This window comes from Mastigoproctus giganteus, chromosome 2 (assembly GCF_048544385.1).
Source record: "Mastigoproctus giganteus isolate SK-2022 chromosome 2, ASM4854438v1, whole genome shotgun sequence".
Classification (NCBI taxonomy): Eukaryota; Metazoa; Arthropoda; class Arachnida; order Uropygi; family Thelyphonidae; genus Mastigoproctus; species Mastigoproctus giganteus.
In genome coordinates this window covers 146,378,150-146,391,647 of record NC_143576.1, presented here as the reverse complement: position 1 = coordinate 146,391,647, position 13,498 = coordinate 146,378,150, and the positions used below count along the sequence as shown (strand labels likewise).

The 13,498-nt window shown below is 37.8% G+C and overlaps 1 protein-coding gene across 1 annotated transcript in view; it reads left to right on the top strand.

The window, feature by feature from the left end:
- LOC150089644 (pseudouridylate synthase 1 homolog) overlaps nucleotides 1-13,498 on the top strand; it is a 130,640-nt gene that overhangs the window by 92,848 nt on the left and 24,294 nt on the right. The window contains exon 9 of the mRNA XM_090390062.1: nucleotides 4,641-4,760. Coding sequence (XP_090246188.1) covers nucleotides 4,641-4,760 — 120 coding nt within the window. The remainder of the gene's footprint in view (nucleotides 1-4,640; nucleotides 4,761-13,498) is intronic.

The window sequence follows — 13,498 nt, the reverse complement described above, 5'->3', positions numbered from 1 at the left end:
GGTTTGTTAAGGGGAAGTCTTGTCTGACTAATTTGATTGGATACTATGATGTAGTCACAAAGGAACTGGATGCGAAGAATAACTTTGATATCATATATTTGGATCTTAGAAAAGCCTTTGATACTGTTGCACATGGAAGACTGCTGCACAAATTGGAGCAGTGTGGCAATGGAGGCAAATTGCTGCTATGGATAAAGGGATGGTTGAGTGGGAGAAGATAGAAATTGGTAATCAATGGACACTGCTCTTCATGGACTAATGTTATTAGTGGAGTCCCCCAGGATTCAGTGTTGGGTCCATTGTTGTTTTCTGTATTTATTAATGATATTGTTGATGGTATATTAGGCTTAATGTCCAAGTTTGCAGATGATAATGAAGGTCAGCAGGGTTGTTAATGACACTAATGACAGTACGCTGCTGGAACAGGATCTAAAAAAGTTGAGCAGATGGGATGAGAGGTGGCAACTGAAATTTATCATTGACAAATGTAAAGTACTGCATATGGGAAGCAGTTACCCCAGAGTAATGTATCAACTGTGTGGTACTACACTGACAGTGGGACAGAATGAAAAGGACTTGGGGGTAATTGTGCAGGCAGATAGGAAGTTTAGTAAGCAGTGTAGGCAAGATTAGCTCATGGTGTCTTGTCAATGATACACAGGAATATTTCTAGCAGGGAGAAGGAGGTGATTATCCCCTTGTATAAGGCAATGGTCAGGCCACACCTTGAGTACACTATACAGATCTGGAAGCCTCATTTTAAGAAGGATGTAGAGCTGTTAGAACGAGTGCAGAGAAGGGCAACAAGATTAGTGAATGGAACGATGGGTTGCTCTTACGAAGAAAGGCTTAAGTTTTGCAAATTACAGTGTCTGGAGACTAGGCACCTGTGAGGTGATCTGATTGAGGTGTATAAAGTCTTGAATGGTTTGAGCATGCTCAATATGAATGGGCTCTTCCTCTTGCTCAGAATAATCACCTGAGAGGGCATAAATTCAAATTGAGGAAAGACGGTTATAGGATAGATGTGCGGAAGTTTGCATTTAGCCAGCGGGTGGTTGATTGGTGGAACAAACTTCTATCTAGAAGTCGATAGCTTAAATTGATTCAAGGCAGAACTTGCTAAACATTTGGAGTGAGTGGATGGGTGAAATAAGGGGTTTTTTTTGGCTGATGCTATATGAGCTTGCCTTCTTCCATCATATGCCTTTGCTAATGCTCTCTTGGTAAGAGGATCCCTTCATTCCCCTCACCAGTCTTGTTGCCCTTCTCTGTACATGCTCAAGCAAATCTACATACTTCCTAAATTGAGGCTTTCAGACCTGTATGCAGTACTCAAGGCGTGGCCTGACCATTGCCTTATACAGAGGGACAATCACCTCCTTTTCCCTGCTAGCAAAATTCCTATATATCATTGACAAAACCCCATGACCTGTCCTGGCAGTCTGTCTGCATTGCTCAGAAAACTTCATATCTGACTGCACAATTACTCCCAGGTCTTTTTCATTTTCTACCACCTTAAGTGCAGTACCACACAGTTGGTACATTTCTCTGGGTTACTTCTTCCTATATGCAAGTACTTTGCATTTGTCAAGGTTAAACTTCAGTTGCCACTTCTCAGCCCATCTGCCCAAATTTTCTAGATCCTTTTGCTGTAGCACACTGCCATTACTGTCATTAACCACCCTGCCAACCTTTGTATCATCTGCAAACTTCGACACTAAGCCTGATATACCTTCATCAATATCATTGATAAATATACAAAACAACAGTGGACCCAACACCAAACCCTGTGAGACTCCACTAATAACATTAATCCATGAAGAGCAGCACCCATTGATTACCACCCTCTGTCTTCTCCCACTCAACCATCCTTTTATCCATTGTAGCAACTTACCCTTAATACCATTCTGCTCCAATTTGTACAGTAGTCTTCCATGCGCAACAGTGTCAAAAGCTTTCCTGAAATCCAAGTATATGATATCAAAATTATTTTTTGTATCCAGCTCCTTTGAAACCACATCATAAATCCAGTCAAATTTGTCAGACAAGACTTTCCCTTAACAAACCCATGGTGTGTCTGAAATATTTGTGCAGTCTTGTCTAGATGATCCTGCAATGCATCTTTAACCAGTGACTCCATTATTTTCCCCGGAACAGAAGTTAAACTAACTGGTCTGTAATTACTTGTGTCACCCTTTGATCCCCGTTTGTGAATTGGGGATACATTTGCACATCTCCATTCCATGGGGACCTCTCCTGAGTCCAAGGATGCTCTCATAATTATGGCTAAGGATTTGCTTACTTCCTTTGCCACGTCCTTTAATATAACTGGATGGATCCCATCCACCCCAGGTGCCTTTCTTATGTTTAAGTTCAACAAACTCACTTTGCTCTCAGTTATTACAAAATCATTAAGCACCCTGCTACGTGATAATGTATACATGATAATGTATAAGTTAAACTCAATGCAACAAGGCATCATAGGTTTAAGAATATAAATAGTCTTTTTATTATTGGTGTGAATGCACCATAGATCACTCTTAAAGGCAAAAAACTGTGTTTGTAGTGTAATCTTTTTTGATTATATTATTATATAGATTATTTATACTCTTAAACCTATGATGCCTTATTGCATTGAGTTTAACTTATACATTATCATGTACACCTTTTAGAATCTCTCATATTGTGTGATTATCTTCACAACTGTATTGTCATGTCTGCACTACCAGGGTACCTGCCCACCCACCGTGAAAGGCCAACAAGCCTTAAAACGGTGCCGTCTGGGTGTTGGTGGTGCACAGATTCCAGGGTACCTTCCCACCCACCGATAAAAGGCCAACTAGCCTTGAAACTGTGCCATTTGGGTGCCCACTGAGAATAAGTAACAACAGTCTTCTCTTTTAGTGAAGCATTACTTATTCAAGGTAGTGCAATATATGGCAACTCGTTGTGAAGGAGGAGCACAATATGAGGTGCAGATAAAATGATGCCCTTTTACATTACAAACATAGTTTTTTGCCTTTAAGAGTGATCTATGGTGTATTCACAGGAATAGTTTAAAATTATTATATAGCTTAAAAATTATATTATATAGCTTAAATTTATGTCTTTTTTCATGTGGCATCACCTGAATATTACAATTTAACAAACCACATCTCCACTCCATGGGGACCTTTCAAATGGTACGTTCGAGAGGTACTTTGTCTGCCCTTGTATCACCAGCAGACTTAGACACCAACTCTTGGGGGACTCCACTCATAACATTAGTCTGTGAAGAGTAGTGGCCATTAGTAACCACTGTCCCCTGCGACTGAACCATACTTTTTGTCTGTAGCAATAACTTGCACCCAGTGCCACACTTCCCTGATTTTTACAGCAGTTCATTATGCAAACAGTATCAGGGTCTCTACTGAAATCTAAGTATGTGAAGTCACAATTATTTTTTCCATCTGCTTCTTTCTTGAGTACCTCATAGCAGCTAATCAATCAGCTGTAAGACAAGATCTCCTCTTCACAGATCCATGCCATTGCTGTATAGCTGCATTCCTTCTATGTTCCTAAAATCCTTCTTAACCACTAACTCTGGGTTTACTTTGTCACACAAGTAACACTTTTAGATCTGTAAATACTCACTTTGATATTTCAACAAGACCATCAATCATTATGTCTTTCATATCCAGTGAACTAATATGATTCATTCCTTTCTTTCTGATGTTAACATACGTAAAGAATTCTTTATAACTTATATTATTATAAGTAATAAAGTGCAATTTAATAATAATATATTCCAAAGTATATTATTATTATTATTAAATAAATTTTCTGTTTATACTCCGGCACGACAACCAAGTCAGTAGAGTTTACAATAAATCGTCAATACAAATATTTATCGTATTTAGTAGTCACGGGCTTGAACCCCGGTCCACTCAAGAAACGCGTGCTATGCACTCTCGCTCCTGACCACTGGGCTACGTCAGTAGTAGTAGTAGTGTCAAATGATGTAGAGAAACAAGCATATTTATGACAATTAGGTATATCAGGTAGTCTTTTTATTGGATTTCATTCACAAAGATATATATCCCATCTAACAAATGCATTTTGAGCATTTGTGGCCCACAATGCAGTGCAGAACACATTATTTGCAAAATTCATAAATGATGCAGTTTTTTTTGTCTGCCACTGTAAATGAACTTTTCATGTAGAGGAATACAGTCCTTGCTTTGAAAAGAATAAATCTGCAGAAGTAATTTTAATTTTAATGTCCATAAATGGTTTTCAGCATGTAATAAAAGAGAGTGAAACAACTATATTGTGTTCAAGGGGTTCACTGTTCAAAGTCCTTTTGAAAGAACTTTGAACAGTGACCTTAAATAAGTGTAAGTTACCTTATAAAGCACGTTCTCAAGTTTTCTTAAAAGAAAGCTTGTGTGTGTGTGTGTGTGTGTGTGTGTGTGTGTGTGTGTGTGTGTGTGTGTGTGTGTGTGTGTGTGTGTGTGTGTGTGTGTGTGTGTGTGTGTGTGCGTGCGTGCGTGCGTGCGTGCGTGCGTGCGTGCGTGCGTGCGTGCGTGCGTGCGTGCGTGTAAAATAGAGAAATTTTTTTTCTGTTATTATTTTTAACCTTTTTTTGAAATCTTTAGATGGATACTGCATTAGCTCCAGGTCTTGGGTTAATGTTAGAACATGTACATTATGATACATATAATCATAAATTTGGAGGTGATGGAGTACATGAGCCACTGGTCTGGAATGAACATCAGGTATTTTTATTGCATTTTGTAAAGCCTCTCTTAAATGTAGTGTATTATGTAATATCTCTCTATATATTAAAAAATTTTCCTCCTAGTGATATTTATTCTAGCCAATGGGAGAAGAGGGCAGAGCAATTACGTCACTACAAATGTGCTGGTAAATAATTACATAGGCCATTTCCTGATTAGATTTCAATCAGTGCGTTATAACGTTATAATAATAGTATAATGTTATTATTATACAAATACATGTTATTATAACATTATACAATACAAAACTATACAAATATTTATAAAAAAACTAAAATATTTACAAATACTTAATAAAATATTAAGTATTTTGTAAAAAAGTAAGTAAAAAAAAAATTTTTTACAATCATACCTCTATGTTGGTGACCATTACATGGAAGGAACACAAATGGGCAAGCACTTGCTGGTGACAGTGTAGAGTGTGTACATGGGATGCATGCCATTGAAAGACAACTGCTTCCATAACATTCACCAACTTTGTGCACAAGGTTGGTGAACCTTATGGCATCATTTGATGTTCCATTGTAATATTAGCTGATGAAGGGACCTGATATAGTTTGTATATCTGTAAATAGTTTATTATTTTGTAAATATTTTAAATATTTGTATTAATAAATATATATTTATTTATTTATATATATTTATTTATATATATTTATTTATAAAAATTAAATGCTCTTTTGGATGCAACAGTATTTCTAATGCATTATGGAACCCAAAGCAAAAGGCCTTTTCCTAAGTGACCTACGTAAACACAGGTAAATAATTACATAGTGATATTTATTCAACCTTGAGAATGCTGCGTGGTGGAGTAGCCAATGGTAGAAGATGGATGCGAGTCACGTGGTACAAGTGGGAGGGGCAATTACATCACTACAAATGCACAGGTAAATAATTACATAGGTCATTTCCTGATTATTTATTGATCAGCGCATTTCAACAGGTGTGTCTTTTACGTAGAAAAGATTCAACTTGCTCCATCATAAATCCATGGCGGTTGGTGAGCAAATCAAGCAGGGGACTGAGCCCTCTAGTTATATATTATTTTTGTTTTGTTCAAGTTTAAGGGTATGTTTTAATCTACATAGCCCTCCTCTCTGTATTTATGATGAAGACTTTTTTTGACTTATTCTCCTGCACTTTATTCTGGAATAGTTTTTTCCTATATTTTTCACAAAAAAAACGGTAAAACTACAGCTTCTCATTATATTCTGAATTTAAAAAGTAAAAATAAAAATTGAATAAATTTTATACATGAAATTTGTTATTCAGTTCTAGTCGATAAATTAATATTAAGTGAGCTACTCTGTGTTGCATGAAATGAAACATTAGATATACTGTAATGTTAAATTTAATTTTCTTTATATGTGTGGTACAAATCTAAATTTGGTGTAACAACATCCTTCAGCAAGATGCCAAGGAAATACCATGTACTGGAAGACATACACAAAATTTTTCTGTGTAGTATAAAATCTGTAAAAGGTAACTTCCTTTGTCCTGTGTATGTGTTTACTTTTCTATGTACTGTATGTAAATGTAATTTTTCACCTTCATTTTTCACCTTCAAGCTTTGTTAAACACACTGTAATTTGACATTTTCAAACAGATGAGCTTAATAACAGTGTGCAGTGTATAGAAAGAAATACAACAAAACTGATATTGATATCTTTTTGTTGTTTAACTAAGGAATTTTACTTTTTAGTATGAATATAACTGATTTAACACTGTGATTGTAATGGTATAGCGTAACAAATATCTTGAACTTGATAGCATAATACATATCAAGGCATTTAGAAATCTATGAGCTTAATGTAGTATTAAGAATTAATCAATTAAATTGTGTTTAAGAGGAATTAAGCCCCAGTCTAGAGCAGCAAAGCAACAGGCACAAACTAGCGGGAGTGCTGTGGCTCAGGGAAAACTGAAGGGAGGAACATGACATGACCTGGCCAAGGAGGGGAGGATGTCTTTGAGGTGCAGAGAGTATGAATAAATTAGATGCCAACTCAGCATTCTGATGAGCATTGATGAGAGTTTGAAGAGTAGGGTAGATGTCCCAAAAGGAATTAAAGTGGAGGGCTCATCAAAATCTCAGCTACCTAACTCACACTTGTTCATCAGGCAGCACAGCAGCAATCTTCAAGGCAAAAAAAAAAAAATACGCTGATCCCAAAGAAGGTGGTTATTGTCAATGACTATTGTCAGGTAAATGGGAAATATGTTGTGCAAGGATAGGTAGCATAGGGCCAGGGTATGTCTGCCAGGGGGCAAAAGTAGATGATGTTATATAACAGATATCATCTTTTAAGGGCACAAAAGGTGATATTGTTGTACATGTTGACACTAATGATATTAATCATAGGAGAATTGAGGAGACCTTTACTTAACAAGTACAGGGCAATGTTGGGAAAAAAGTCACGAGTTAGGATTGAGTTTGAAAATGTCTACAATTCTGCCCAGACATGATAAGGAGGAGTACACGTTGAGAACATTGTCAATCAATTCGGCCCTGGGAAGAATGTTCACGGTTCATGGGATAGAATTTTTCTCAGTCTGTGCTTGTTAATGACTGCTTCTACAGGGATGGGATACATTTAAATAGAAAGGGTGCAAGAATATCTGCTGATGCTATTGAGTCATTGTTAGGTGGGTCGGAAAATTGCTAGCTTGGGGGGATACCTGGACTAATAGATTAACAGTATCCGCTGGCAGAGGTGAAAGTGATTCTTGCACTGCTTCAATTGGGATGGGAGAGACTGCTTCTACAGGGATGGGATACATTTAAATAGAAAGGGTGCAAGAATATCTGCTGATGCTATTGAGTCATTGTTAGGTGGGTCGGAAAATTGCTAGCTTGGGGGGATACCTGGACTAATAGATTAACAGTATCCACTGGCAGAGGTGAAAGTGATTCTTGCACTGCTTCAATTGGAATGAGCAGCAGCCTGGAAAGCAAGGTGTCTGGGATTTCAGGCCCTGCTGTGCATCATCATGGAACAAATAAATACTTGGGCTTTGTTAGGGTAACTAAGAATAAGAACACATGCATGTATACTTGCATGTATGTTAATGCTAAGAGCATTGTAAATAAATTTGATGAACGTGAAGTGCTGGTCAAGACATCAAAGGAAGATATTGTTGGGATATCAGAGACGTGGTGTCACTCAGACATACATGATGCTGAATTTGAATATGGTGAGAACAACATATACAGGAAGGATAGACAGGACAGGAGAGGTTAAGAAGCATATTAATTCTAAGGCAGTGCATCCATTTGACATGGATGACAAGTGCAATGTTGAGTCACTTTGGTGACATATAAGCACTGGGAAAACAAAATTTTGGTGACATATAAGCACTGGGAAAACAAAATTGAGAGTAGGAGTGTGTTATAAGGCCTAAAGACTGTTTTGTGTTTACCAAACAGCTATACAGAGAAATAGAGTGAACTAGCAAATCAGAACGTACTATCATTAGTGTCATTAACAACCCTGCCGACCTTCATATCGTCTGCAAACTTGGACGTTAAGCCTGATATACCATCATCAATATCATTTATAAATACAGAAAACAACAATGGACCCAACACAGAACCCTGAGGGACTCCACTAATAAATAACATTAGTCCGTGAAGGGCAGTGTCCATTGATTACCACTCTGTCTTCTGACACTCAACCATCCCTTTATCCATAGCAACAATTTGTCCTTAATGCAATACTCCTCCAATTTGTGCAGCAGTCTTCCATGTTCAACAGTATCATAAGGCTTTCTAAGATCCAAATATATGATATCAAAATTATTGTTTGTATCCCGTTCCTTTGTGACCACATCATAGTATCCAATCAAATTGGTCAGACAAGCTTCCCCTTAACAAACCCATGCTGTGTCCGAGCTATAACTGAAGTCTTGTCTAGATGATCCTGCAGTGCTTCTTTAACCAGTGCCTCCATTAATTTCCCTGGAACAGAAGTTAAACTAACAAGTCTGCAATTACTTTTGTTGCCCTTTAACTCTCTTTTGTGAATTGGCACCTCTGTAGCCAGGTGGGAAGGAGCAGCAGTGTGTAGCACATGCTTCTTGATTAGACAGGGGTTCGAGCCCGTCACCACCAAATACGGAGGATGCGGAAAGGTCAGGGAATGACCACCGCATATTCCCAGAGCAATATGGCCTTAGTTGCTAATGCTCCTAAAAACCAAATAACAAACAAAAAACCCTTGTGAATTGAGGTTATATTTGCACATCTCCAGTCCATGGGTATCTCCCCTGAGTCCACGGAAGCTCTCATAATTATGGCTAATGGTTTGCTTACTTCTTTTGCTGCCTCTGGAATTTCCCTCTCTGAATAATTCCTCATGTATGAATGTAGCTGCAAAATACTCATTTAGTTTGTTAGCCACCTGAGCAGGATCATCAACGGTTGAGCCATCGATATCCAGTAGACCAATCTGATTCATTCCCTTCCTTCTAGAGTTTACATAGGTAAAGAACTCTTTGCTGGTTTTTTTTGCATTCTTTTCCAAAGATTTCTCATAATCTGCCTTTGCTTGCCTAACCTCCTTTGTGACTTGATTACAGACCAGCTTATATGTATCCCATGCATTTTTCTTCTCTGCCACGTATCTCATTAGTTCATACAAATAGGCCTAAACCTTGAACAATATTTCTTAGTTGGTATGAAACGCCTAGTAGCTTCAAAGATTAATTCTTTGAATGCTTCCCATTTTCAATTTGCTATTGGTAACATCATAAGTTGGTCCCACCATATAGAATTTAAATACTCTCTCAGACCAACATAGTCGTCTTTACAAAAGCAAAAACCCTTCCCTTTACCCCTGATGGTAGTAACTCTTTGAATAAATCCCACTTCACCACATGTGATCACTGCCACATAGTGGTTGCTTTATCTGTAGATTCTTAATGCATGAAGAATCACTACTGATAATCAGATCAAGAGTATTACTCCCTCTAGGTTCCTCCTTAACATGCTGCTGTACAAAACAATCATCTAATAAATCCGCAAAAGCCTTGCTGGTGTGTGAGTCACCAACCCACAAATTCCAGTCAGTATCTGGGAAATTAAAATCCCCCATTATAAGACACTGATTTACTGGCCCACTCTATTTCTCAGGTTGTTTATTATACTCACCAGAGTCATTAGGCCTATAACACACTCCTACTCTCAATTTTGCTTCCCCAGTGCTTATACCCAAACTGACTCGACACTGCACTGTCCAGCCATGTCAACTAGCTGGACTTCCTTGGATTTTACATGTTTCTTAACTAACAGTATAACCCTCTCCTCCCTTCCTATCCTTCCTGTACACATTGTACTCCCCAAATTCCATTTCTGCATTCCTTATATCTGTGTGACATCATATTTCTGATATCCCAGCAATATCTGCCTTTGATGTTTTGACCAACACCTCAAATTCATCAAATTTATTTACCAAACTCATTGGTGTATATGCAAGTATACATGCACCTGTTCCTATTCTTAGCTACCCTAATACAGCCCATGTATTTACTTGTTCTGGAATGAATCCCAGCAGTCTCTGAGCTCTTGTGTACCTTGTTTTCCAGATTGCCGCTCATTCCAATAGAAGCAGTGCAAGAATCACTTTCACCTCTGCCAGCAGATACTGTTAATCTATTAGTCCATGTATCCCCCCCCCCAAGTTAGCAATTTTCCGACCCACCTAACACTGCCTCAATAGCATCGACAGATATTCTTGCACCCTTTCTATTTAAGTGTATCCCATCCCTGTAGAAGCAATCTCTCCTGTTAACAAGCACACACCAGGCTGAGAAAAATTTACTCCTTGAGCCTTGACCAATCTCTCCAGGGCCGAATTGATCATCAAGGCTCTCATCATGTACTCCCTCCTGTCGTGTCTGGGCAGAATTGCAAACACTTTCAAATTCTACCCTAACTCATGGCTTTTTATCAGCATTGACCTGTACTTAATTCCGCCGGTCTCCTACTTTTAATATCATTAGTGCCAAAGTGTACAACAATATCACCTTTTGTGCCCTTAAAAGATGATATCTGCTCTACAACATCATCAACCTTTGCCCCTGCCAGAAATACCTTGTTCCTGTTTCACCTTCCTTTTTGCACAATAAGTTCCCCGTTTCCCTCCATATAGAGTCACCAAATACTAGTTCCTGTGGGACCAGGGCATTCTGCTTTGGGGGTTGCCGATGTGTTGCTTGATGTTCAAGCACAAGCTCTTGCATTGATATGGGCAACTGAGAGCTTGATGGGCCCTCAATTTAGATCCTTTGAGGGCATCCACCCTATCCTTCAAGCTCTCATACAGGCTCATAACAATACTGTTAGCACCTGATTTCCTCACACTCGCGCGCACACACACACAAAGGAATGGGACAAGATTTTCCCCCTGGCAATATCTTGTCCCGTTCCTGATTGCTCCACAAACATCAAACAAGCAGTACATTTCAAAAGGATGTGATTCAGAGGACAACCCCTCCCCCCCTCAGTTCTCCCTTGAGCCACAGCACTCCCATTAGCTTGAACCGTTTGCTTTGCTGCTCTGGTCTGAGTCATGATTTCAATTCAAATTCAATACAAAAATATAATCCTAAACCTATATCCCAATGCAATTATAACACTATATATATAGAGACAACCCCTGTATAACAGTACTTCTACAACACGGTTTCGATTGATAAATTTCGGCAATCCCCACAAAACATGGTACTTATATAACATGGTTAGAGAATTTTGGTAAAACTCGCATAACAGGGTATTTTTGAACTTTTGTGTGGGGAAAACCCCAGCTATTATGTTGGATGTAATTTTTCAATATTTCCACTCTTTTTGAATCCCTGCTGTTGACTCACTAGTCAAAAAAAAAAATTATTGAGAAATCTCTTTATTTTATTTTGTTGGGAAATCCCCATGTTACGTTCTGTGCTATTGAACTTGTGCTTGTTGAACTTGTGGAAAAATCTAGATTTCAAAGTTTTATTGCTATTGGATAGCACACCAGGCCATCCAAAAGATTTAAATCATCCAAACATTGAAGTTATGTTCCTACCACCACAGTTGTAATCAGTTAGTACAACTTCTTTCATTCAGCCATTAGATCAAGGCATTATATTCACCTTTAAAACTCATTCCATCAGAAAATCATTACAATGGATTTTGGAAAAAATTGATTCCGAATCTATTGAAGTAATAGAGGCATGGAAACATTTCTCAATTGTGGACTGTATCAGAATTGTAGCTTTATCGCTGAAAGAAGTAAAACCATCAACGTTAAAAGCGTGTGGAAAAATGTTTGGCCAGAGTCAGTTCATTCAGGAAATATGGTCGAATCGGTGCGATAGTAGAACTTTGCTACGTGGGTGGGAGGGGAAGGTTTTGATGATATGACTGCTGAAGCCCTTGTGGGTAGCACATTTGATAGAATCATCTTCCTCCCCACACCAGGTGGAAAAGATCTGAGTTTGAATCCCATCGATTATGGGAGGAATTTTATGGATCTTTTTCACAACGTGGCTGAATTAGTTTGGCTCAATCGAGGGTAGCATGGTTTTTTTCTCCCATAAACTTCAGGTTTTCGTCCAGCAAAACAGAAAAACGACCTCAGGACACATGCAATTTATAGACAGTATACGCAGAGTAACATGGCCTTAGTCACCAGTGCTCCTAAAAAAATTAAAAACAGATATGATTATTGAAAACATTCAAGAATTACTGGTAGAAAAAGTGGCTAGTGAAGCGGATTTGGTGGAAATGGCATCGGAGGTGAAACCAAATCAATTCAGAGGATGATAGAGCAGATGAAAATTCTAAAGTTCCAAATTTTACACTAAAAAGCATACGGAAAGGCAAAAAGTTAGCTAAGCAGTTAGAATCTTATTTTTTGAATGCAGATTCTTGAATGAAAGGAGTCCAAAGTTCAAAAGGGAGCTCCAAAAATGCCTAGTTCCATACGATGAAATTCACAAAGATTTATCAAGCAAAAGCAAACAAACCCAGATTACTGATTTTTTAAAGAGAGCAGAAGATACAGAAATCTAGAATGGTGTATTTTTGTTAATTTTTTTAACATTTTGTTAAGGAAATAGTATATTTTTGTTAATTTTTGTAACATTTTGTTAATGAAATAGTGTATTTTTGTTAGCTTTTGTTATACAGGTAACCCTCATATAACACGGTATTTTGGTTCCTACAAAATCTTTTGTAATGCGAAACTGTGTTATACGGGACTAAGAACCTGTATGGAAAGGGGGAGTTACATTCCAAAAGCTAACAAAAATACACTTTTTTTTCATAACTATCAGAAACTTAATATTTTAACTTTATTTTTATAATAGTAGTAACAATGTAAGGCTTTAGATATCTTAGAATACCGTGTAGATGGACTAATAATAAAATAGCAAATGCTTAAAAAAGCAGTACTCATCTTGAATAAATCTGCATGGTTTAATTAGAAAGGGTTGGTTAATATTTAGGTTGAATAGTTGAGTTAAAAAGACTAAGGGAGGGGCAAAAATAAAGTGTTATTTTGGAAATTAGAATAGGCACAAGGAAGCAGGTGTGTACACATCGAATCCTTGGTTGTCATTAAAGTATGGAAAAATAGTTGAAATTAAATAAATAATATAGTGGGTCAATAGTCGCTACGGGGACTTTCGTTGGATTACAACGTCTTCAGTTGGCGATTGAGTAGGTAGAGAATGCG